The sequence below is a fragment of the Amphibalanus amphitrite genome, unplaced genomic scaffold, assembly GCF_019059575.1.
Source record: "Amphibalanus amphitrite isolate SeventyFive unplaced genomic scaffold, NRLGWU_Aamphi_draft 000515F_arrow, whole genome shotgun sequence".
NCBI classification, from domain to species: domain Eukaryota; kingdom Metazoa; phylum Arthropoda; class Thecostraca; order Balanomorpha; family Balanidae; genus Amphibalanus; species Amphibalanus amphitrite.
The window spans coordinates 450,672-478,351 of NW_024882009.1; the positions used below are offsets into that span (position 1 = coordinate 450,672).

General features: G+C 46.5%; 1 protein-coding gene across 1 annotated transcript; it reads left to right on the forward strand.

Annotated features, from left to right (window-relative positions):
• The first annotated feature begins 1,062 nt into the window (after nt 1-1,062).
• LOC122393088 (MFS-type transporter SLC18B1-like) lies at nt 1,063-27,680 on the forward strand. The gene is made up of 8 exons (XM_043388714.1): nt 1,063-1,443; nt 14,074-14,180; nt 19,224-19,319; nt 19,747-19,820; nt 23,742-23,869; nt 25,385-25,473; nt 26,054-26,144; nt 27,460-27,680. The coding sequence occupies exons 2-8, from the start codon at nt 14,082-14,084 to the stop codon at nt 27,678-27,680; spliced, it is 798 nt and encodes a 265-aa protein (XP_043244649.1). The 5' UTR covers nt 1,063-1,443; nt 14,074-14,081.

The following is a 27,680-nucleotide window of genomic DNA, read 5'->3' on the forward strand; positions in this document are numbered from 1 at the left end:
TCATGCTCAGCGACATCAGAAACGGTCCATATTGGAAAACGACAAAACTTAATGACGTCACTGTGACGTCATCTTAAGTGCTACAACCACCAAACTCTCCTCAAACATTGCCTAGGCATTCATTTGAAGCTATGCCAAGTTTCACTTTCGTCGCTCACCTCCGTAGATATTCCGCAAAACGTAAAGGAGGGCAACTTTATGTCTCCCCCCCCCCCCCAGCGGCTCGTGGGTTAAAAGTGGCCGCAAATAAGGCAAAGGGCCACTTGCCTTTGCTCAAGATATAATTTGTAACTGCGTGCTGTTCAAACAGCCAGCTCAATGGTTCAAATACAAATGTCTTAGAGTTTTCGGTCTAACAGTTTCACTTCTATTACAATTTAGAAAATGTAGGTATTTCTATTTCCGGATAGGGAATCTTAGCATATTGATATAAAAAAGATTTGATCGCGACACCACATCTCATTGATCATTATACCTGGTCTATGGCAATCAATGCATGAAGTGCATATTTTTATATTAAATTTTCTTCATTCTTCATTTCATAAATTTAATAATATGATTGTTTTATTTTCCATTTAACTGAGTAAGTTTAACGTGGCTATGTAGTGAGTACCTACTCTGTGGCCTGTGGCTGACTGGGCATCCGACGCTAGTCACAGCTCCCAGCAGCCATCAAATTGCGGTACCACTTATCTAATCGGCTCCTAGCTCACAAGACCGCGCGAATCGGCCCCATGCTGGCCTTGTTTCACGGGCGCACCCAGGCCAGGAGATGGTGGACCACTACGGAAGCACCGTAGCCTGTTCGAGAGAATACATCAAGCCCATTAGGAGGTAGTCATTTATTCCCAGAGACCCCGTAGGGAGGGTGTGTTTTGGTGTTACTCAAGGATCAGTGTTTTGTCCTTCAATTTTCCTGACCCACACCATCCACCGCCCGCAATCATTTCACAGCGGTGAGTCAGCCAATGGGTGGCGGCCGTGGAAGGGTATGACGTCATGTATGAGTGACGTCACCTGGTGCTGGCAGTAGTTGTCTGGCTCTGTGGTCGTGGTCCGTTCGTGTCTGCTGGTGTGGTGCTGTGGAGAGGCGGAAAGAGTGATAGCGGGAGAGGCGGAAAGGATAGACTCACTGGTCCTCCGAGAACTGATAGTGACACGCGGTGGCGTTGAGATAGTGAAATGGTGCAGCGGTTGTGTGATGGTGGCAGTGGCGGAGTTGGTGCCGGCTGGTGATTTGGTGTACGATGTAGCTGCCTGGTAGGCAGATAGATCACCGTTAACCGAATCGGAAACTGGAGGATTTTCCGTTGAAGTGTCGATCATAGAAGCGACTCGCGACAGGCCAGTCAGTTTGTAATCACTCTGGCAGCCTAAGAAGACAAGCTGCAGCTGGGAATACACCAATACAGTCAAGCAGACATAGAGGCGATTCGCCAACCTGTGAGTATCTAAACTCATGTCAACTACTGGAAACCTGCTCGTGCCAGACGATCTGGTGAGCGGAACTTGTAGGTCATCCTTTTCAGTTGTCGCCGCTTATTAATAAATCATAAAGGCCTAACTAAAAATAAAAAAATGGAGCAAACAAGAGTAAAAGTACGTAAATAATAAATAATAGTACGATTAAATGTGATGTACCAAAATTTCCAGCAGCGCGGATAAAGTACAAGATAAAATATGTAAAATTAAAGAAACGCGCTATAAAAGAAAGAAAAAAGTCAACTTCCCATTTTGGCCCACCACAAGCCTAACTCAGTGATTGACGTGGCGTTACTAATCTGTTGTCCCTCGCCTCCGCGTGTCGGCACCGGAAGGCGCCACTCGTTCCGGTTGTACCCCTCAGTGGGCATGGGGCTGACTGGAACCAAAACACCCTGTCTGCGGTGGTTCGATGATAGCTTGGTACTTGCTAGACACTGATTGATCAAACCAGACTAGGTTGGGTGCTGACTGCTGAATAATGATTAAGCTAGACTAGTTGCTGCGTGCGGACTTGACTACACTGTAAACTCATTTCAACAAACGTTTGTTACTTTTACAAGGAAAATTATTTAGCGCAAATCCCCGCACCCTTTGCCATGTCATCGAACAACCCTATTGTTTGTCATGGTAGTTGTTCTTACAACCCACTCACATGTAGTTCGTTAGACTAGCTACCAAAGTTTGCTTTGTCATTGTATATGTGAACGACTGTGTTCCTAGTTATAATCATGCGGCTACTAGGTAAAGACCTGCGCATGTTTGCATTTAACGGGGCTGAGCCGTGTACTTGTTAACCCGCGCCCTGCTGGGGGGGGGGGGTGTTTGAACACCCCCCCCTGTGGTTTTTCGCGAATATCTCAAAAACGGCGGCGCGGAGCGCCGCCGTTTTTGGTACACCTTATCATACATTAATTCTACACATGTTGTGAAAATTGTAGACCAAGGTCATTCAAGGTCAGGTCACCAGGTCACTTGAAGTGACCTCACCTCATAAAAAGTTTCAATGTCTGTCATAGCTACACCGAGTGACCGATCGCTTTGAAACTTTCAGCGATTGCTAAGAGCAATAGCATGTACAAAATGTATATCTCAGAATTTTGATATCGATGACCTAAGGTCAGGTCAATTTTGCGACCTCCCCATTATAAGTCAATGGGAGAAAATTGAAATGCGCCTCTTTTGGATGAAAGACATTATAAACACTCCCAAACACCGAATTACAAGTGGTTTAGACACACTGAACATGAAAATGGTGTCTGTGACCCTTGTTTATGCCCTGAGGTCATCTTAGGTCACGAATGGTATCTAACAGTTTTTCGCAAATAACTTTTGATAGAGGCATGCTAGAGCGATGAAAACGCCTTAGATGTGTTCAGCTCGACGATACGGATCGACTGATATGCAACATGACCCTTTCCGGTCAGGTCATGACCTTGACCTGAGGTCAAATTTTCAAGTTGACCTTTCAAGGTCAAGTTATAGTTCATTCGATGCGTCTTGACGAGAGGAACACGATGCCGGTGAAAGTAAGCTCGTACAAGGCTTGGGTCAAAAGTTATTGCAGAAAAACTGTTTCCGAAAAAATCGGCTATTTTTGCAGTTTTTGCCCCCTGCAGGCAAAACCGTTGACGTTAGGTCAAATCTGAGAGAATTGCTCAGAAAGGGCGTTAATAGGGCTATCAAATGCGCTTTTCCGCGGCGCTGTAGCTCTATTGGTTCCCGAGTTATGCGTTGGCTTCTTGGAAATTTTCGACATTCGACCTGGAAATCGGCGAAATTTTGCCTTCAATGACCTCTGGTGACCTGACCTTTGACCTGACCAAAAAATTGACCGAAGTGATTTCGTCATTATTTTTGACGCTCTTTCGAACGCCGCCTTCCGCGTATCGCTACGTGGCCCAGGAGCCGAGTTACAAGGGGGGGTGTTCAAACACCCCCCCCCCCCCAGCAGGGCGTGGAAATCCAGGACCCCCAGCCGGGCGCGGGTTAAGTCAAATCAATGCAAATCTTAGTTACCATTGTAATGTCTACGTGCAGCAAACCTGTACTTGTAAGCAATCTACTAGTCTCAGGCTTGTAACGTTTTACAAAGACCTCCCTTGTATTCGTCAGTTTTCTCCACAAATCGCAGGTCTCCGCTCTGGAGTCTCATGATTACAGCAAAACAGCATTACTGAAAGGTCATGTATTTAAAATGGTACATACACATTACACACACAATAGTGATGACACTGATGACCCAAGGGCAATAACGCATGCGAAAAGGCAATGAGCGTCAGCACTTACACTGTAGAATCTCACGTTTACATGCATTAGCTTTGAGTTAAGATACACAACTTGGGTCCCCTGGCTCGCAATAACCGGTTTTGGGACTAGCAACATCGAGGAATGCCTTGATTTGGAAAAAAATATTTCTAAGTCTGCACGGAACATGAATTTTAAGGGGCAAACCCATTCGAATCTATGGGGCATTCAAATTCATTAGCCCCTTGGAATTCAGGTGCTTTTTCATTTTTAGACTTCTTGAGTTTCTGCAGCTTGCTGTCTTCAATGTAGCGACCCTTGCTTGCAAGCTTGAGCTTTCGCTCCTAATGAAAGCCTGAAAGAAAGCATCTCTAGCAGTAACATCAAGCATGAGAACAATATGGCCTTGAGCAGAACATATTGTGCTTGCTTCCATACATCACGCACTTATTCAGCAAATTTCTCTGATTCAATCTGCATTACTATCAGTTGATAGACAAACATTTCATTTAAAAATGACAAAAACGACCGAACACTGTTATTACCTACCATTTTCACGGAAGTGCGCAGGAGGCCACATCACTGCACGACGGTTGGTGCGCAACTGAAACTTTCAAAATGAAACGGCCGGAAACGTTTTTGGCGCCACCTATATAACAAATAACAGCTTTGTGTATGTTACTACTAACATGTCAAACTAGCGTAACTAAGTCCGTGTTGCAAAAGTGTAGCTGATACCTTCGACAAAGACATAGATTACATAAGTATGTATCAGTATTGTTGCAAAGGTGTAGCTGGTTCTTTCGACAAGGATATAAATTACAAATCATAAGCAAATCTATGTTCCATATTACGAATAAGCCCCTGGTAGTTTTCACAATAGCCTCCATAATCCTCGTCAATAGTATGAATGGTCGACTAGGTGCTGGGGCTGATACTTATACATATTTGCCCTGTTGATTCAACCGACTATGACAAGATATTCATTGTTCGACATAACCTTTATTAGTATTTTTGACAAACGCTCGTCGTTGTACGACAACCCCTTGTCAAAATGAGTTTACAGCATGTAGACTACCCAGACTAAACCAGCCTAGGCTTTGTGCTGATAAAATAAGACTAGCCAGAATAAACGTGAGCAGATTGGTGTTGAACATGTTTCAGAACTGGCTATGGGCGTTGAAGGTTTTGCACTTTTGCACCCTTACTTTTTTCGAGTGATCCTAGAAATTCTGTAATCCGAGCGATCACAAAAGGATGTCGTGTGGCGAATATACGAGTACATTCTTGAGATAAGCTGGTAGTTTGTTAATCATTCTATCATTAAAAATGTTTAAAACACCAGCTTCGTTTACCTATATGTTGCGGGAGCTTTCGAAAGACGTTTCCCTTTCTTCTTTAGCCTGTCTAAAATTTCGCTAAAATACACACACAACACAAAGGTGCAGACTAAATGAAGCAGTTTCCTGAATTAACCCGCGCACCGACGGGGGGGGGGGAGGACGGATATCCGCCCCCCCCCCCTGAGGTTTTTCGCAAATAGCGGGAAGCGAAATTTGGTACGACAATTGTGTCATCAATTTTACACATGGTGTGCAAATTTGAACCTCCTAACTTTAAAGGTCAGGTCACCAGGTCACTTTGAATGACCCAACCTCAAGTCACTTTTTGCAACTTTGTCACCGTGCCAGAGCTACAGTAGATGTCGGAGGCCTTTGAAAGTCGCAGGATGTTATTAGGTCATTAGTAGCTACAATTTGTACGTCTCAGAATTTTGATATCGATGACCTAAGGTCAGGTCAATTTCTCGACCTCCCCATTATAAGTCAATGGGGGGAAAAATCAACTCCCTGTTTTTACCACTAAAACGCGTCGGAATGGCCCCATATACCATACATGACTTCATATACGATCAACCTTCACTACCTTGAGGTCGGTTTTGCTGTTGGGCAGCTGTAAGGTCATGTGACGTCATCAAAGGTCATCAAAGGTTTTTTGCCAATAACTCCGTACAGGAACAAGATACAGCCGCGCGGATGGTCTCATTGTGTTCAGCTCGTCAAGACGCATCGAATGATATACATGATGACATCGAGGTCACGTGACCTGAGGTTAACCTTTGACCTTGACTTTTCGAGGTCAACATATATATATCAGTCGACGCGGATTGACGAGAGGATCGCGATGATGCCCTTAGTTTGTTCCTATCTTGACTAATTCGAAAGTTATTCGAGAAAAAACTATCTCCATATCTAGCGCCGCCATTTTGACTTTTTTCACCCCTGTGACGTCATCTTTGACCTGACCTAAAAATGACCTTTGTAAAAATTGTAGACCTTGTCCGTGCGTATCCGATGCCGTTTACCGCTTGTCGCTATCTTGCTTCGTTCTCGAGATCTCAGGGGGGGGGGGGGCGGTCATCCGCGCCCCACGTCGGTTCTAAGTTGTCGGTGCGCGGGTTAACCCTCGCCCGTATTGGCGTTTTTCCAGCCGCGAACGTATAAGGGGGGGGGGGGGTCCGTTGGACCCCCCCTTGCCGTTTCGCCCCTGATCAAGCTAGAGCTTCGCGGAAAAAACGAGCGTGTTGCCCGTGACGAGAGGAAGCCGAAGATACCCAATTTTAACCCTCGCCCGTATAGGGGGTCGAACGGACCCCCCCATGGTTTTTCGCAAATAACTCGCGTAAAAAGCGGCCGATCGCGACGAAACTTTCAGTACCCTCGCGTTTATCAATTTCACACCTACCCTGAAAATTTCATGACCCTGACCGAAATGACCTTTGACCTGTGACCTACTTTTCGAGACCATGTTTGGCTGGAATCGCGATTCGGCGTATGTCGGCTCGCATTAGCCGCGCGTTTGCAGTCTTTTCGTGGTTTCAAGCGTTCAAACATGTGATATGATGTTGCCCCCATGCATTAGGGTGGGTGTCAAGGTCACCTGAAGGTCAGGTCAGGTCATTGACCTTTGATGACCTCGGTTCACTTTTTCGAGTTTTACATGTTTCTAGGCCAGTTTTTGGAGCTGAATTCGAATTTAGCAACCATATGAACATTTACGAAGTAGTTTTGGTGCCTTCGTAACATGTTACGAAGCTGTCAGAGGCGGTTGCCACCTACTACGAATACCCTTACTGGTTGACCTGACCTGACCTGACCCGACCTGGCCTAAATACATGAAGACATCATCTGTGATCAAAACTAACAAGATATTCGTGATCAGCACCCCGAAAAACCCCTTAGCAGCCACACTTTACGACTTTCTAACAGGTCCCGATTTTCCCGCCTTTGGGGTCATTGACCTGACCTGCAAGGTCAACCAATGACCTAGGACCTTAAAATTGGGTATCATCGGCTTCCTCTCGTCACGGGCAACACGCTCGTTTTTTCCGCGAAGCTCTAGCTCGATCAGGGGCGAAATGGCAAGGGGGGGGTCCAACGGACCCCCCCCCCTTATACGTTCGCGGCTGGAAAAACACCAATACGGGCGAGGGTTAAGGTCCTAGGTCATTGGTTGACCTTCCAGGTCAGGTCAATGACCCAAAAGTCGGGAAAATCGGGACCTGTTAGAATGTCGTAAAGTGTGGCTGCTATGAGGTTTTTCGGGGTGCTGATCACAAAAATCACGTTAGTTTTGATCACAGATGATGTCTTCATGCATTTAGGCCAGGTCGGGTCAGGTCGGGTCAGGTCAGGTCAGGTCAACCAGTAGGGGTCCTGCCGGGTATTCGTAGTAGGTGTCAACCGCCTCTGACAGCTTCGTAACATGTTACGCAGGCACCAAAACTACTTCGTAAACGTTCATATGGTTGTTAAATTCGAATTCAGCTCCAAAAAACTGGCCTAGAAACATGTAAAACTCGAAAAAGTGAATCGAGGTCACCAAAGGTCAATGACCTGACCTGACCTCCAGGTGACCTTGACACCCACCCTAATGCATGGGACCAACATCATTTTAGATGTTTGAACGCTTGAAACTACGAAAAGACTGCAAACGCTCCGCTAATGCGAGCCGACATACGCCGAATCGCGATAGTCCGGCCAAACATGGTCTCGAAAAGTAGGTCACAGGTCAAAGGTCATTTGGGTCAGGGTCATGAAATTTCCAGGGTAGGAGTAAAATTGATTTGATTAGCTCGAGGGTACTGAAAGTTTCGTCGCGATCGGCCGCTTTTTACGCGAGTTATTCGCGAAAAACCAAGGGGGGGGGGTCTGTTCGACCCCCCCTACACGGGCGAGGGTTAAATGTGTTTTCCGATGGAATGTCTCTATCCAAGCTAAAAAATGCCATCTCATGGTGTGTCAAAAGTGGAAATAGCCGCCCGGCTTTAGTTCGCCAGCCTTGTCAATAGATGGCAGTACCACAATGTGGGCAGCGGATCGTGCAATTGACGTCAAATTTTCGTTATCTGCTAAGAATTGAATGGCGGATCTTTTCATGCTAGAATCAAGTAAATCGGTCCACAACTTTTCTAGCAACAGAGATATGAAGTCAAACACCCTGCCAGAGCGGCGGCGCGGCGGCCGGCGGCAGCCGTTACGCGCCGCCTGGGAGACTGGCGGCGCTGAACGGTTCCGAATTGGCACTGCACTAAAACCTGTTAACTGCTTGGAATAGTTATTATAGTAAAATTTTCATTCAAGTGAGGAATAACCAAGGGCAGGAAGTATGTATGCTTGTGTGCGTACTATGTAAGCCAAGAAACTGCATTAGCAGATACTCGCTAATATTAGATCCAGCCAAGCCCAAACGCATTCCAGGTGATGTGTTTCTGATGGGTCAACAATATTTATCGTTCGAGGCAGGGGCTCCGCCACAGGGGGGTACGCGGGGTCCGGACCCCCTCAATAATTTACCTGGGGGGTACAGTACCCCCCAATATTCCGAAAACTAATAAGCTTGTTTTCGCGTAAGAATGACTAAATAATTCACAGAATGTGTTGAATAATTTAGAATGTGTTGACAGTCGCAAGGCTAAGGAATTTAGAAATGTAAGGAACCCTTAAAATGTTGTGACACATACATGAATTGCTCAACACTCGCCGACCTATATGTACGGGAGTGTCATTATTCTACCATTTCAATTTTGTTATTACTATGAATGCGTTTAAGATTGCTAAGTTTAGCTAAGCATGCTAGGATTGGGCTATAATTTCGTGAGAGGGGTCCAGCTTGCAGGACACTTAGACACATGAATACCCGCCCCAAAAGCGCTTCAAATCGATCTGAGCATCCTCTTAGTCATGTGAGGTCACCCGATAGTGCTGGGGGAAGGGGGGGGGCTCCAAGCCGGTCTTTCGAGCACCATACTAGTCTAAACAGCCTCACACCGTTCTGAGGTAAGCTGCAATAATCTGCACATGGCTCTGAATGCAGGCTGGTAGAGATAGGACATCTACAAGTCACAACTCTTACAGGATCCCCATAACCTGATCTTTGATTCAAGTGCAGCGTTTTGATATCCATTTTCAGGTAAAGCTAGGTCACACTCTAATCACAGACTGAATGCCAGTCTCTAAGGACCCCATACTGCTATATGAGGGCAGGGTTTTCAAATCCCTACGACTTCTACCTAAAGCCCTGCGCTTTCCTTTACCTACTTCCTTGGAGGACCCGACACCGGCCTAAGAGCCTACGGCCTCCATCCCTCAAGAACATTGATTTGAGAGGCCACCATGTCGGTGTCAATGGGCTCCGTTTCTCGGTTTTCGATTCCTTGTGCAAACTGGACCTTGGTTTTTTGGTTTTAAGCAAAATTTTCCCGATAAAATTGTGAAATTTTCTTTGAACTCTAGAAAAAACGGAAACTTATCAATTTCTCGAGCTGTGGGAGGGGGGGGGGGGGGTGAATTCGCCCAAAATGCCCAGTGCCCACCCTGGAACCACCAGCGAGGTTTTGTGTTTTGGGTCGGACCCCCCCAATCCCAAAACCGTGGCGGAGCCCCTGGTTCGAGGGCGGATACAGTTTTAACAATACAAAAAATATTTTGCACAGCTCTATTCCTTGAATAATTCTCTTCAACGCCTCATTCCTAGTTAAGCGAATTAGCCCACCCTGGTTGAATAAATAAGGCGATTTCGCCACAAGGTCGGGGAAAACCGACCGAAAACGGCTGCGCTCAACGTTAATTTGGGCATGCAGACTCTTAAAAACTCGCATTGGGCGGGTAGGGTTTCCCAGATATTGGCTTCAAGACACCGTATTCGGCTCCCGAATACGTCTAAGTGACCCGCCTCGTTCCTAGTTAAGCTCTAATTATATCAAGTGACTCATAGGGAGCGACAAAAAGCATGAATTTCCCTATGGCGGCGGGCTGCCTGGTTGCCAGACGGCGCACCGGCTATTTCCACTTTTGACACACCATGTATACTGTATAGCTACATTAGTTTGAATTATTATTTTTTCATATCCCCTCATACTTGCTGCAAACTTACGTCTCCTTTTATTGGCTACATTTTCATACAATACCACAAAGGGTCGGGAAAACATATTTTCAGGCCAAAGTTTGTCGCTCATATAAATACAAACAAATATTCCTATTGTCTTGCTTGAACGTGGAAGTGCTTTTCGGTGATGAAGAGAGCTGGTTAAAGTAGCAAAGTGGGATGACCATCGAGGCAATCTTCCATGACTATCGAGCTCAGGCAGTAAACAACATCCCAATTCTCCCGCGCCCTGCTGGGGGGAGGGGGTGTTTGATCGCCTCCTGCGGTTTTTCGCGAATATGTTTAAAAATGGCGGGGCTGAACACCGCCATTTTCGCACTACTTATCATACCTCTTTTAATCACATGTGAAGATTTCAGATCAAGGTCACTCAAGGTCAAGTCACCAGGTTGCGTCAAGTGACCTAACTTCATAAGCATTTTTAAATCCCTGCCTTAGGTACACTGAGTGACTGATCGCTTTAAAACAACTTTCAGCGATTGATTAGGGCAACAGAAGGTACGAAACGTGTGTCTCGGAAGTTTGAATCGGTGACCTAGGGTTAGGTCAATTTTGCGACCTATTGGGAGAAAATTGAACGGCGCCTGTTTTGGAAGGACGTCATTTTTAACACTATTGAACATCGAATTTCAAGTAAAAATTACACACTGAACTAGAAAATGGCTTCCGTGACCCCTCTTTATGTAGGTACCTGAGGTCATCTCAGGCCACGAATGGTATTTAACGGTTTGCGCGAATAACATTTGATAGAGGCACGCTAGGGCGATGAAAACGCGTTAGATGTGTTCAGCTCTACGATACGAATCGACCGATATGCAACATGCCCCTTTCCGGTCAGGCCTTGCCCTGAGTTCAAATTTTCAAGTTGATCGTTCAAGGTCAACTTATCCCGGCAGTTGCTGGGGTATTTCGCCACCCGCCGTTTGCTGGGGGGGGGGGGGGGGCGTTAAACGCCCCCAGCCGATAACTCGAGAACCAATAGGCGCAGCGAAACGCACGAGGCGGCAAACGAAAGAACGCGACGAGACGCTTCAGATGAGTACTTGAATGAAAGTTGAATTTTTAGAACACAGGTCGGGTCAAGTCAAGGTCAGGTCAAACACCTGAAATCGGGTTTTCAGTAGCATGGAATTCAGGACTTTGCAATGGGCGCCTCTCGTCATACCTCTGTCAAAACGGTGCACAATCCTTCATATAAGGCCTACAAGAGTGTCAGCTCCATGTAGGGGTCAGTCAAGCATAGGTCAGGTTCCAGGTCAGGTCAACCGGGTAGGCACATATCCCCGAAAATCAAAACTGATATTCGCAGCCTGTGACACATTTTTTATGGGTAGTTTTGGGCGTCGAACACGTTGGTGACATTCATTTTATCATATGTGTACGTGTTTGGTTCAAAAAGTTCAATTTAAGAAATGCATGTATCATGGTCGTGAAGTAGTCACGAGAAATTGCCAGGACTCAGTTCCAGATTTTGGAAAATGCGGAGCGATAATCAATAATCGAAGATAGCCATTTGATTGTTCTGACCGATTGTTTTGAAACTTTGTCACAATAAACTTCAATCAATTCCCTACAGGTACCCAAATTTTGGCGCGCCTGCGGCGCTCCGTTTTTATCCTATGGCGCGGTGAAAAAAGTGGGGGCGTTTAACGACCCCCCAGAAACTCGCGGGTTATACATTTATGTAGTTCATTCAATGCATCTTGGCGAGTGGAACACGATGCCGGTAAAAGTAAGCTCGTCGAATTTAGAGTCTAAATTTATTGCCGAAAAACTGTTTCCACAACAATTGTCAATATTGGCAGTTTTTGCCCCCTGCAAGCAAAACCGTTAACTTTAGGTGAAATCTGAGATAATTATTCAGAAGGAGCGTTAACTTAATGGAGCTATCAAATTTACTTTTCCTGGACGCTGTAGCGCTATTGGTTTCCGAGTTATACGCCGGTATGTTGAAAGCTTTCGACATTCCACCTGCAAATAGGCAAAATTTGGCTTTCGATGACCTCTGGTAACCTTACCTTTGTCCTCACCGAACAAGTATCCGAAATATTTTCGTCACTGCTTTGACGCTCTTTCGAACGCCGCCTACCCCGTGTCGCTATGTGGCCCAGGAGCCGAGTTAGAAGTTGGAGGTCCTGTTCAAACACACACCCCCAGCAGGGCGTGGAAATCCAGGACCCCCAGCCGGGCCGGGCGCGGTTTTACGAAAAACATGTTGAATAATATGTTAACAATATAAAATTTCTATAAATGTAAATTTACATCTTTAAGCCTGGGTAATTAGGCTCGTTGAAATAATCTTTTTTTGCCTTTACTGATCAACGTAAATAATACTTGGCTGCAAAAGCATCAGCGTAAGCGAAAATGTGAGTCATTCACAACTGGTGTCATCTAACTACACATATGTTGCGCAAGATGTGCAACTTTGTTTACCAAAGCGGAAAAGCAAAGAAAGTGGCCGTGCGGCCTACATTTTACTTGCAGCTGGCGCGGCGGCTCGGTGACTGGTGCGGTATAACCGCCAAGTTGCATCAGCTCACATTGAAACAGAGGACTTTCATTCTTCAGTCGGTGGTCGAAATAGCTATATGTTGGATGTTGTATCAGTATTTGACGTTAGATGAGCATTTAGCCAAGTAGCAGAAAAAAATAGGAAGGCATCATCCAAAGCGGTGCTGATGTCATATTGTGTCAGTACCAGTACCAGTGTCAGTACCAGTACCAGTACCAGTGACAGTGTCAGTGTCAATGTCAGTACTAGTACCAGTACCAGTGTCAATGTCAGTACCAGTACCAGTGTCAGTGTTAGTGTCAGTGTCAGAGTCAGTGTCAGTGTCAGTGCCAGTGCAAGTGTCACTCGGAAGGTCAGTTCCCACGGCTCTGGGGTTACGTCAGAGGGTGACGGCACGGGGTTCTCTCAGTCCATGCGGGCCTGCGTCCTCGTGTCTTTATGTATGCAAACTCGATGCTGAATTTATTCAGGGAATGTGAGGTCATGGCGATCAGCTGAGTGTGGTGTCACAATCAGTTACAAGTGTTTCCGTCCGTGAGAATGACAATATACATCCACATGAAAATCACATTGATAATTTGCTCAGCTTTATTGATTTATACCTAACTAGTTGGGTGTGATTCGCATCATGGTCGGAATCATCCCTAATCATATCTATAATAGTATACATGACATTCATTTGTTGTGTATTATTTACCGGCGCTCCCAAGCTCGAATATCCCATTCCCGTCAGTGCTTTCGATGCAGTAAACGATCGCAGTGCAGTGCACGTTCGAAAAACACAGGTTATTGTGTCTATCAACACGTCTACCGCCTGGATCAGATTTTCTCACCACATGGCGTCTGGAATCTGTGGACTTTGAACCTGAGACTGGTTTAGAACGTGACGGGAGGCACTCGGGAGGGGGCGAGGGGGAGCATGATGACGGGTTCAAATGTGGTTGGGGTCGTGAGGAGAAGGAATGTTAGTCTTTGTAAGCCGTGTAGAAGAAATACAGGTGCCATAGGAGACAGGCTGAGAGAACACTTCAAAAGAGACTTGTGGTTGGAATCTGAGTTCCTTTGTAACAATTGTTACCTATGCTACTTGGGTTTTACATGCAGTGCCCCTTAAGTCGCACCATAACATAATAAATAAAATGAACCGAAGTCTGTTATACGCTATGGTCGCAACCAATTAAAAATATTTAGAATGTGAATTCATGCCATATCTGCATTCTACAGCAACTCATGACAATATAGTTGGACGAACCATTGTTGAACTAAGCGGTCTCGATGGTTTTCATGTCATGTACAACTGGTCATGATATCACAAACAGCTCTGCTAACATCCAAACACATTTCTCATATCCAGTCACCGATTCCGGTCCGTATTTTCTCCGCAGCAGCTGAGATGGGCCAACGTCAGCGAATCGTGTTTTGGCTCGCCGGACTGGTCAACTTTGGCGTCTCTGCCAGCGTGGGAACAATGGCACCGTTCTTCCCACAGGAGGTAGGTACAACAGGTTCTGCTACTGGCTCTTCTTCAGTACCAGAAGATCCGGCGATAGGTATAAAATTGCCCATCAACAATTGTTAGGTTACATTCGTGTGTTTTTCGATAGCACTGAGATGCTATGCAGAAATTTCCATAGCAGTATGTACTTTTTTCGTACGTTTTAGCTACTTCTTTGCAGCGTAATTACGGAGCGAGCGAAGCGAGCGAAGTCTTTCCTTAGATTAAAGGAAATAGTTCACTTTCACGAAATTATTTTTTTTTGCAATGGATTTATGATTTTTTATGTTCAAAATGATCAGCAAAGAAAATAAAACCTTTTTATAACAAAAGATTATTTTCTATATTTTGATATAGGAAGAACTTTTCAGTTTCTGTAAGGCACCGCGATCCAGTATGAAAAGAGCATGGGTCCCGAAAAATCTTCAGAAACTAGAGAAATTATCGCGGCCACCGGCATTTGGGCGATCTGCTCGTGCTTTTGTTACTGGAGCGCCTCTTTCCCCGAGATTGCGCCGGCCGCCTGCCATGGACGAAAAATACACGACTTTGAAATCCGGCTGATCGTGGGAAAATACCGCCGGAGGTCTCGGCTATATGCAGGAATTCACCGGGATGTATAGTATATACCACTGCCTCGATGTATAGGCTATAGCCTGCAAGCTGGCTTTGGTGCAAACTGCAAACATGTCAAACATGGTATAGGGCGGATTATCGATTGATGTAAGCGAATCAGACGTTCAATTGACAATTTCCGATTCTTATTCGATAATTACGGCCAATTATATTTTATTTTAGGAAGTGTTATTAGGAGCGGAGCAATAAAATCTCATTTCTCCCCTGTCTCTTTACCTATCTCTCAAATCCCTTGCTCACTCATCTTTCCTCTCCATAGGCGGCGGAACGGGGAGGGCACCGGGGCACCGTCCCCCCCTTTGATTTTGGCATTTTAACATTAGCCCTATGGGCGTTGCATGGAAAGAATGGGACCAAAAGTTGGCAGTGCCCCCCCCCCCCTTAATTGAAGGTGTTCCGCCGCTACTGTTCCTCTCTGTAGGTATCAGTCTCCTTGCCGTCTTCCCTGAAGTCTCTGTTAGTCTTTTCCTTTTCCTTCATTAGTCTTATCCTCCTTTCTCTCACCCCCCCTCTCTCTCTCTCTCTTTCTCTCTCAGTCTCTCTCAGTCTCTCTCAGTCTCTCTCAGTCTCTCTCTCTCTCTCTCTCTCTCTCTCTCTCTCTCTCTTTCTCTCTCTTTCTCTATCTTTCTCTCTCAGTCTCTCTCAGTCTCTCAGTCTCTCTCAGTCTCTCTCAGTCTCTCTCAGTCTCTCTCAGTCTCTCTCAGTCTCTCTCAGTCTCTCTCAGTCTCTCTCTCTCTCTCTCTCTCTCTCTCTCTCTCTCTCTCTCTCTCTGTCTCTCTCTGTCTCTCTCTCTCTCTCTCTCTCTCTCTCTCTCTCTCTCTCTCTCTCTGTGTGTCTCTCTCTCTCTCTCTCTCTCTCTCTCTCTCTCTCTCTCTCTCTCTCTCTCTCTCTCTGTGTCTCTCTCTCTCTCTCTGTGTCTCTCTCTCTCTCTGTGTCTCTCTCTCTCTCTCTCTCTCTCTCTGTGTCTCTCTCTCTCTCTCTTTCTCTCTCTCTCTCTCTCTCTCTCTCTCTCTCTCTCTCTCTCTCTCTACCCGTCCGTCTGTCCATCTCTTTGTCCGTCTCTCCGTCCGTCCGTCCGCCCTTCCGTCTCTCAGTCCGTCCATCCATCCGTCCGTTTCTCCATTCTCCGTCCGTCCGTCCATCCGTCTCTCCGTATGTTCGTCCGTCCGTCTATCTGTCTCCCCAGACCCCATCCGCCCGCCCGCCCGCCCAAGGCCCTAAAACGAGTCCTCAAATTAATAGGTTAGGGGCATATGCCCCCCGGACAGGAGCCTGAGGGGCATTCAGTACAAGTATGCCCCCCCCCCATTCAGACTTACACTTCTTACGCCTATAACGAGGAACTAAATAAAAATTGATTAGAAAGCCTTCCTAGTAACTAGGTACTTTTGTGATCAGAGTCGTTTTAGTATTTTAGTTATATTTTAATTTAGTTGTCATTGCCTTTATTTTGTCTAAAAATATGTTGCTTCTTACCACAAGGGAGCAATGCCGCTTCAACCCTATTGACCGTATTGCGTAACGACGGCAGTCATATTGCGCAAGCCAGGAATCGGCCGCCACCTATGCTTGGGAATAGGGACGGTTAGAATACGATTTACCTGTATGGCCGCAGCCAGCGCAGCGTAAGCGGGGGGGGGGGGGGGGACACAAGGGGCGCGTGCCGCCTCATTAGATGCATGGTGCCCTATGGGCCCGAGAGGCCCTGCAGTGCCAATTAGTGGCCGCTCAGGGTCCAAGCGTGCCTCATTTCGACTGATATAAGACCCGCAGGACTCGTGAGAGCACCTCACGGATACACGGGCTCCTGAGTCGCCACACATCACACATCTCCATAACGGCCCCACTCCGACTTCTGATAGCCCTGTGCTGGCCTCTGAGTGCTCTTGCTGACCCATTAAGCGTCAGCTCAGCTCTAATTAGGGTCCTGACCCATACCCGCATGGAACGGCTTCACACCAGTGTCTCTGAGGGCCCATAACGGCGCCTGTGAGGGCCTCACACCGGCGCCTCTGAGAGCCCAATACCACCAATCTGAGGGACTAACACCAATGTTTCTTAAGGCCCTACATCGGCGGCGGCTCTGAGGGCCCCACACTGGCGCCTCTGAAGGTTTTACACAAGCGCATCTGACGGCTACTTACCTGCAACTCTGTGGGCCCCACACTGGTGACTCTGAGGGCTCCCAGGGAGTCCTCCCATGAGAGCCCTCAGGCGTCGCTGCAGCGACGCCTGAGAGTCCCATGCCGATCTATAAGGACTCCACAGGGCTCCTGAAGATAGGCCGGCAAGTGAGGGCCGGCAAGTGAGGGCCGGCAAGATAGGCCGGCAAGTGTGACGTCATCTTTGACCTGACCTGAAAATGACCTCAGTAAAAATTATAGACCTTATCCATTTGTACCCTGCACCGTTTACCGCTTGTCGCTATCTTGCTTTATTCTCGAGATCTCGCTGTCGCTCCCGCTCGTTATAATAGACAGGTCATAAAAATTACCTGACCTGAGGTCAACGCAGGGCGATATCCACTTTTTTATTTTCGCATATGAATGACAATTGATAAGGCTTTAATCGTCATCAGACAAAATTACAACTTTCAGTGGGGAAAATATCAAGGTCACTCTTCGAAAAATAGGTCAAAAGGTCACGTGATCAAAATTTTCAAAAATTGAAAATGCGAGATAGCCAAAATGTTTGTTGGCTGATTGTGAGTTGAACCATATAAAGTTTTTATCGTAGAAAACCAATAGTTTCTGAGTTATAGGCCGCCAAACATAGGGCTGCAGCGCGACCTGCTGGAATTGCCCGAGGCTATATCTCGGAAACCGTTGTTCGAAGAAAAAAATCCTTGTCACAGCTGGCTTCCCCGCCCATCACAACCCCTTACACCAAAATAAAATATGAGGGTGCAAATTTAATTTTTTATTTGTCGATTTGTCGTGGAACGCCCCACCTGTAATAGCAGCGTGTTGCTATCACCGGTGAAACAGGGCCCAGGTGGCCTACCATTTGTTTTTTTTAAAGAAAAAACTATCGTATCAGGGCTATGACGAAAAATAAGTGGCCTAAATCCGATGAGAAGACAAGATTTGGGGGTACCCTAGGAGAAGGTTTGGCTCCGTGACCTGGTATGCCCCCCCCCCGCGCTGAAACCCTGGATCCGCCAGTGCGTGAAATAATGCATTAAAGATTAAAGAACCATGCAAAGTTAGCCCTTTTACTAGTTTTACTGGCAAGGGCGATAATGTTCCCCTGAATGTCCTTATTGATCAGTACGAGAATTTCTCTAGAGTTCTCGTAGATAATTTCTCTAGTTTCTGAAGAATTTTCGGGACCCATGCTCGTTTCATACAGGATGCAAATATATGCAAGGCACACATCCTCAACGCAAGACACCTTTTTCGGGACGAAAAATAGAATATCTTTGCCTAGGGTGATCGTTGGGCTGTAAAAGCTCCTGATTTATGCTCGTCTCAGCCCAAGCTACGGAACTGCCATTCCAGTTCAAAACCCATGTTAAAATGTGAACTATTTCCTTTAACGGAAATTTCTGAGCATGAGCGGCCGGCCGGCCGTGCGGACGCTTTTGCGAGGCTTATATCTCAGCAACCACTTGACCGATCACACGCAGTAATTTTTGTAGGGTAGCTTCATTCCTTCTACCAAGTATTGGACTATTCCCGATGCATGTGGGTGGCCCCTTATGCACGTGCCACGTGCAAAACGAAGAGGTGTCAGTTTTGTAATTGTTGCAATATCTCGGTAACTACTTGGCCGATTGCGCTGAAAGTTGGCATGTAGGTAGGCACCCACTAGGCACTGCATATCCATGTGCCAGAGTTGGGGTGCTGCTGCACGTGCGCACGTGCAGGGGTCGTTTCCAGATCTCGAGAACGGCTGGACCGATGGCGCTCAAATTTGGTACACGGTTAGGGACCAGTTAGTAGGGTGCCGTGCACAAGTCAGTTGGGACCCATTTTGCACGTGCGCACGTGCAGGGTGCCGCTCCCAGATATCGAGAACGGCTGGGTCGATTGTGCTCAAATTTGGCACATCGCTAGAAACCGGTCAGTAGGGTGCCGTGCACAAGTCAGTTGGAGGTACCCCCTCGAAATTTCGCACGTGCAAGACTCACCCCCTCGCTCGCTCCGTTAGTCGCCCCAAAAGGCGCTATACTGGTTGTTTATTTTGTCTTTTTATTGGTTAAAAGTTTCAATTTTATCCTTTATTCTAAACTTCTCACATATTAACATCACATGCTTTCCACTTTCTATGTACTAACTATAAATGCCAAATACATACGAACACTTTCCTAGCCGAACATTGTACCTACTTACTGCTTGGTACACGGCGAATGTAACATACACTTTTTTGCATTAATGTCTCCCGTTTTGTTTTCTTTTGCAGGCAACGTCTCGGGGAATGTCGGCCACCACCGCTGCGCTGGTGTTCGGCGCCTACCCCCTGTCAGCCCTGGTCTGCTCAGCATTTATGACCAAACTGGTAAGGACTGATAATTTTTAATTGTCAGCCCTGGTAATGTTCACGCTGGTGTTCGGCAACGGCGTCTGCACTGGTCTGTTAGGCACTCATGACCAGATTGGTAAGGACTGCTGATTACTCCTGAGAATTTTGCTGGATAATTGGTAGGCATTGGTAAATACCGAATGCTGCTCTAAGCTGTAAGCATTTGCAGTAAATGGCAACGGTTCGTACATTTCAATATGCTCTACAAGCGAACCTATCGAGCATATCTAAAGCGAACAAGAAGCATGTCTAAAATTTCGCTTGCCTAGAACATCTTGTCGGAAAATGGCGAAACACTGCCTCAACTCTCACAGTGACGTCACGGCACGATGGCGTCACCCTGGCTCAGGCCCTACCATGACGTCACAGCACTATGACGTCACACACCCCTCTGTGCCGTCAGGTACCGTTTCTGGGACCGAAGAACGTGTTCGTAGCTGGAACGGTGGCAGTCGGAGTTGGAAACGTATGCTTCGGGTAAGGTAGGCTCCTGAGTGGTTTGTGCTATTGGCACTGAGTGGCCTGAATGGCGCCGACTTGAGGGGCGTGTCATTTATCGATGCATGAGTAATTTCAAGGCCGTATAAGAGTAGGTAATTAATCTGGAACTTAAAAATCGCTCGACATATATGTAATTGCTCGTTATGCTACCTACGTCGGACCAATGCGTTCCAGTTTTCACCTCCTTTTTAAGTTATGATAAATTTGCATGAGCAGCTGTGTTATTTGACAGTCGTAATTAGGTACTACAAAAGGTTTGATGGAGTTATTGCATTCTTTTAAATGCCCTTGAATTTTTCTTTTTGTTTTTTGCTTTTTCACGCGATAACTTCACAATGTTATCTTACTACGGCTGAGTGTTTTTTTTTTAAGTATTGACATTACTTTTTTTATTCTTATTTATTTACTTAATTTATTATTTATTGATTATTCAATACTAGTAGACCCCTTCCCACATCATTTATTCCGCCAACGCCGGTCGGTCGCCTACGAGGTGTGGCTAAAAAGAAACCGGACTGCTCGTGCTGGCCATAAAGTAGGGGGCCCGAAGACTAGCGAGACACTTGACATTAATCTTTATCATATTGTCGTGATGTGTGCCAAACGGCACCTCGTTATCGCTATTATTCTCCTTTCCACAGCTCTTTGTTTTATTGATGTTTGACGGTCTTGTCACCGCCAGGCTTCTACAATGAGCGTCGAAAAAAAGAAGGAACATCACGTTCCTTGCCAGACTGGAGAAAGGTCCAGCGGAGCCGCTGAATCTGTTCAAGGCTGTTTATGGGAAGCAAGTCAAGTGTCACATGCAAGTGTATGAATGGCATACGAGGTTGGGCACTGGTCGTTAGGATGTCGGTGATGACCCCAAGGTCTGGAGGTCCATCAACGTCCGGGCGCATGTCGAAGTCGAGGGTGGAGACGACATTGGTCGTCTTTTTCGATCACAGGGGATTCGTTCACCGCCAGTTCGTGCCGGAGGTGTACCACAGTCGACCAGCACTTCTACAAGGAAGACCTGGGACGCCTCATCTCACGAGTCAGACGCAAAAAGTGGAATTTCTGGGAAGCCAAGAACTGGGTGCTGCATCACGACAACGCGCCCGCGCATTCTGCCATTAGCGTCAAGCAGTTCTTTACCGAAAAGGAGGTCGTGGTGCTCAAGCACCCTCTTTACTCGCCAGAGCTCCCTCCCTGTGTTTTTTGGCTGTTCCCTTAAATGAAAAACGTCGTCAGGGAAACCCATTTTGAATCGGTCGAGGACACCCAGACCAGAGTGACCGGCGTCAGCGTCATCAATAAAACAAAGAGCTGTGGAAAGGAGAATAATAGCAATATCGAGATGCCGTTTGGTACACATCACGACAATATGATAGCGATTAACCCGCGCCCGGCTGGGGGTCCTGGATTTCCACGCCCTGCTGGGGGGGGGGGGGGGGGGTTCTGAACACCCCCATTCTAACTCGGCTCCTGGGCCACGTAGCGATACGCGGAAGGCGGCGTTCGAAAGAGCGTCAAAAATAATGACGAAATCACTTCAGTCAATTTCTTGGTCAGGTCAAAGGTCAGGTCACCAGAGGTCATTGAAGGCAAAATTTCGCCGATATCCAGGTCGAATGTCGACAATTTCCAAGATGTCATCGCATAAACCGGGAACCAATAGAGCTACAGCGCCGCGGAAAAGCGCATTCGATAGCCCTATTAACGCCCTTTCTGAGCAATTCTCTCAGATTTGACCCAACGTCAACGGTTTTGCCTGCAGGGGACAAAAACTGCAAAATAGCCGATTTTTTTTCGGAAACAGTTTTTCTGCAATAACTTTTGACCCAAGCCTTGCACGAGCTTACTTTTACCGGCATCGTGTTCCTCTCGTCAAGACGCATCGAATGAACTATAACTTGACCTTGAAAGGTCAACTTGAAAATTTAACCTTAGGTCAAGGTCATGACCTGACCTGAAAGGGTCATGTTGCATATCAGTCGATCCGTATCGTCGAGCTGAACACATCTAATGCGTTTTCATCGCTCTAGCATGCCTCTATCAAAAGTTATTTGCGAAAAACTGTTAGATACCATTCGGGACCTAAGATGACCTCAGGGCATAAACAGGGGTCACGGACACCATTTTCATGTTCAGTGTGTCTAAACTACTTGTAATGCAGTGTTTGGGAGTGTTTATAATGTCTTTCGTCCAAAAGAGGCGCATTTCAATTTTCTCCCATTGACATAATGGGGAGGTCGCAAAATTGACCTGACCTTAGGTCATCGATATAAAAATTCTGAGATATACATTTTGTACGTGCTATTGGTCTTAGCAATCAATGAAAGTTTCAAAGCGATCGGTCACTCGGTGTAGCTATGACAGACATTGAAACTTTTTATGAGGTGAGGTCACTTCAAGTGACCTGGTGACCTGACCTTGAATGACCTTGGTCTGAAATTTTCACAACCTGTGTAGAATTGATGTATGATAAGGTGTGCGCCGCCGTTTTTGAGATATTCGCGAAAAACCACAAGGGGGGGTGTTCAAACACCCCCCCAGCATTGCGCGGGTTAACCTTCCAGGCGGTGGGGGGGGCATTTTTTTGCCCCCCTTTAGTTTTTTCGATATATCTCGAGAACCGCTGCGCCGATCGTCACCAAACTTTCAGTACCCTCCCGGGAGCAGCTAGCGCACATGGTGACCAAAAATGTTTCCAAAGGCTATGATAGGTTGGCCGCTAATGGCGTCAGAGTGACGTCATTTTTGCCATTTCCGACCCAAAAAAAGGTTTCGCTGGAAGAGCTGTCAGGCCTACAGCTTTAGAGATACAGAAAATGTTTCAGACATAAAAGGTGTGGAATTAAGAGGGCTACAATACTGCTATTTCGGTTTTTCGATTTTTTTGATTTTGACCCCCAAAAATCAAAAAATAGATTTTTTGAATATAATAGCCTTAAAATCCAAAAAGTTTTTTGAATTTCGAAAAAACCGGAATATATGTGATAGCTCCTACCACCTTCTATCTACATACTAAATTTGAGATCGATACCTCTTTTTTTGGCCAAGTTATAGCGAAAAACCTGTTCAAAATTGATGACGTCAAATTTTCAAACCTAATTTTTAGCAATTCTAGACCTCGTAGCGCAAAACAAAGACTACCATTAGACTCCCCGTGACGAGCTGCATCGAATCGATACCCATTTTATGCAAAAATATCAACTTTGAAATTTGACCTTTTTTGACCTGACCTTGACCTGACCTCCACCAGAAAGTGACCTAAACCGTACCTGATGGTCTTATAACCAACACCATTGAGTTGGAAATGAAAAACTGGCCATAAAACATGCATCGCATAACCTTAGTAAAGTTGGGCTCATGTGGTGACCCTTGGTGACCTTTGGTGACCTGACCTGTGACCTGACCTGGTATGACCAGTGACCTCTAATAGCAACATATGTACTAGACAACTGACGCCTTATCGCTGATTTTCGACAAAATGCGTTTTACTCGGTGTCATAGCGCTTTCCCTAGAAGCCCCGTGAACGGTGAAACATTTTATCTTTGACCTGACCTGTGACGTCATCGGTGACCCCGAGGTCAATGAAGTTTGGTTTCCTTCGACAAATTTGACAGGGCTATCGAACGCCGTTTGAATTTTCCGGATCCGTTCAGTAGTTTCGGAGATACGGGGGGGGGGGGGGGGGCAAAAAAGTGCCCCCCCCCCCCACCGCGCGGAAGGTGGCTGGTAGGCCCACCGCCTGCCGGGTTAATGTCAAGTGTCTCGCTAGTCTTCGGGTCCCCTACTTAATGACCAGCACAAGCAGTCCGGTTTCTTTTTAGCCACACCTCGTATGTTTTTTTCACTGTAAACGACATGTCAACCGAAACTTGACCGAAACTTTTCTCTCTTGGTTACAGTCTGCTCATCTACGTCCGAGATCTCCAGATGTTCACCATCTACTGCTTCGTCATCCGGGTGATGATGGGCACAGGATCGGGTGCCAACCTCACCTCCACCTTCACCTATGTGGCCAGCACGTTCACAGGTGAGTGACCTCGCCTACAACGACTTCACATGCGTTTGTATAACGTTCACAGGCTAAATATAGCCCACTCACATGCGTTTTTTTTAGCCATAGCCAAAGCCATAGCCAAATATAGTTTTTTTTTGTCTTTTTAACCCGCGCCGGGCCGGGGGGGGGGTGTTTGAACACCCCCCCCCTGCGGTTTTTCGCAGATATCTCAAAAACGGCGGCGCGGAGCGCCGCCGTTTTTGGCACACCTGTTCGTACATCTTTTCCGCACATGTTGTAAAAATTTCAGACCCATGTCGCCTTAGGTCAGGTCACCAGGTCACGCCAAGTGACCTCACCTCAGAAAAAATAAGAATGCTCGTCATAGCTACACCGATTGATTGATTGCCTTGAAACTTTCAGCGATTGATTAGAGCAACAGTATCTATAAAATGTATATCTCGGAATTTTGATATCGGTGACCTAAGGTCAGGTCAATTTTGCGGCCTCTCCATTATAAGTCAATGGGAGAAAATTGAAAAGCGTCTGTTTTGCACGAACGCCATTCTAGACACTCTCAAACATCGAGATGTAGGTAAAATTGACACACTGAACCAGAAAATGGCAACTGTGACCCCTCGTTATGTCCCCGAGGTCATCTCAGGTCACGAACAGAATCTAACAGTTTTTCGCTAATAACTTCTGATAGAGGCGTCCTAGAGCGCTGAAAACGCCTTAGATGTGTTCGGCTCGACGTTGCGGATCGACTGATATGCAACATGACCTTTTCCGGTCAGGTCATGACCTTGACCTGAGGTCAAATTTTCAAGTTGACCTTTCAAGGTCAACTTATAGTTCACTCGACGCGTCTCGACGAGAGGAACACGATGCTGGCAAAAGCAATGTCATGGCTCTTTTGAGTCAAAAGTTATCGCCGAAAAACCGATTTTTGTAAAAACGGCTATTTTTGGAGTTTTTGTCCTCTGGAGGCTAAACCGTTGACCTGAGGTCAAATCTGAGAACATTGCTCAGAAAGGCCTGTAAAAGGGCTATCGAATGCGCTTTTCCGCGGCGCTGTAGCTCTATCGGTTCCCGAGATAGCCGTTGGCAGTTTCCAAAATGTTGAAATAGTCAACATTTTACCTTTGGTGACCTCTGGTGACCTGACCTTTGACCTGACCCAAAAAATGACCGAAGTGTTTTCGTCCTTATTTTGGACGTTCTTTCGATTGCCGCTTACCGCGTGTCGCTACGTGGCCCAGGAGCCGAGTTAAAAGGGGGGGGTGTTCAGACACCCCCCCCGGCCCGGCGCGGAATCTCAGAGCACCGGCCCGGCGCGGGTTAACAATACAATAAATAACTGAGGCTAAGGTTTTTCATTTTCTTTATATATGCTATTACGATCCACAAAGCCGTGGTTGCTGTTATAGGTGCTTATCTCTCTCAATCGCTGGCATGTTGTCCGTCCGTCCTGCTCCTGACGTTGGGTCGCTAGGTACTCACTTGGGCACACCTTGATGACTCTTGATCTGTCTGTCTGATTTTCAGAGAAGATCTCGCTCACTCTGGGCCTTCTGGAGGTGTTCACCTCCCTGGGTCTCTGCGTGGGACCCGCCCTCGGGGGTCTTCTGTTCGAGGTATGTACGACAGTTCTACGCAAGGCCGTATATAGTTCTACGGCTATTCCACCTCAGACCCACCTACAGTATGGTGCTGCCACCTACATAGTGTTTCATATTATCAAATGGTTCATAGATGTCGCTAGTTGTATACGCCTGCAAGTAAACTGTACCGGCTGACACGCGGTATCGAAGCAACCAGGTTCGCCAGGATGCAGCACCGCGATTTGTGTCGTGTGCAACAGAACTCGCAGGGCTAAAGAAGACACGTGATTTGTGCCTCGTGCACTCGCAGAACTGCTGGCAAAGAACAACGAATCGTATCTTGGGCTAAAGCAGAGGCGGGAACAAGAGGTGTCCAGTTCCACGCTGCTCTATGGTCCATAGAAAAATCGAACTATCTCAGAGAAGTGCAAAATGCAAACACTTTGGACTGTGCTGTAGTGTAATAACAATCAAACCTCTGTTCTAAAGATACAATTTTTATTGTTTACTATTTACTTTATTACTTTGGCGCTTGGCTGGGATTAGTTTGACCGCTTCATCAACGACGCGATGGAGATGACACATCTTTTGTTCATTCCGTTCTTTTTGACAGGTGGGCGGATACAGCATGCCTTTTTACGCCGTGGGAGCGTTTCTGCTTCTTTTGCTACCCATCAACGCGCTGGCGATGCCCAAAATCGAGGGTAAGATATCATGGCGAGGCCATAGTCACAATTGATGATTGTTGTGAGCGAGCATCGGAGATTGGCATTCATACATTCTAAGCCTCCTAGGTGAACCAACAAGCTGGGTCAAAGTTCAAACAGTGCTTGAATGACATGATTTTTTTATGGAACAAGCCTTATTAACCCGCGCATCGACGGGGGTCTGCGCCAACTTCGCACCGACGGGGGGGGGGGCGGATGACCGCCCCCTGAGATCTCGAGAACGAAGCAAGATAGCGACAAGCGGTAAACGGCATCGGATACGCACGGTCAAGATCTACAATTTTTACAAAGATCATTTTCAGGTCAGGTCAAAGATGACGTCACAGGGGTCGAAAAAGTCAAAATGGCGGCGCTAGATATGGAGAGAGTTTTTCTCGAATAACTTTCGAATTAGTCAAGATAGGAACAAACTAAGGGCATCATCGTGATTCTCTCGTCAATCCGCATCGAATGATATATACGTTGACCTCGAAAAGTCAAGGTCAAAGGTTGACCTCAGGTCACGTGACCTCGAGGTCATCATGTATATCATTCGATGCGTCTTGACGAGATGAACACAATGAGACCATCCACGTGGCTGTATCTTGTTCCTGTACGGAGTTATTGGCCAAAAACATTTGGTGACCTTTGATGACGTCACATGACCTCACAGCTGCCCAACAGCAAAACAGACCTCAAGGTAGTGAAGGTTGATCGTATATGAAGTCATGTATGGTATATGGGGCCATTCCGACCCGTTTTAGTGGTAAAAATAGGGAGTTGATTTTTCCCCCATTGACTTATAATTATGGGGAGGTCGCGAAATTGACCTGACCTTAGGTCACCGATATCAAAATTCAGAGATATACAAATTGTAGCTACTAATGACCTAATCACATCCTGCGACTTTCAAAGGCCTCCGACATCTACTGTAGCTCTGGCACGGTGACAAAGTTGCAAAAAAGCGACTTGAGGTTGGGTCATTCAAAGTGACCTGGTGACCTGACCTTAAAAGGTAGGAGATTCAAACTTGCACACCATTTGTAAAATTGATGAGGGAATAGTCGTACCAAATTTCGTGGCGCTACGCGCCGCGGTTTTCCCGCTGTTCGCGAAAAACCTCAGGGGGGGCGGATATCCGCCCCCCGTCGGTGCGCGTGTTAACGTTATTGCTGTAAACCTTGTGTAAACTTTTAAGTACATATACCTATCTATGTGTCAAGTGTAGACCTCTAGTCGGAGAGACACACCGCACACCAGCGTAAAATGTGTGTTGTTGTTGTCACCAATCCTCCCATGTGTCTGTTCTCAGGTCGCTCAAGCCATTCGCTGTCATACGGCCGGGCCCTCATCTACCCTCCCATGTATGTCACACTCGGAGCCGTTGCCATGGTAACCATGGTGTTTGCGTTTTTCGACGCGACAGTTGCACAACATCTTGCCGACAGGGTAAGTCGAGCTGAAGATCTTTTGCCTTGGCTGCTGTACATTTTTTCTTCGAAACAATTAATAATTGTGGTGAAGTTGTCTTGA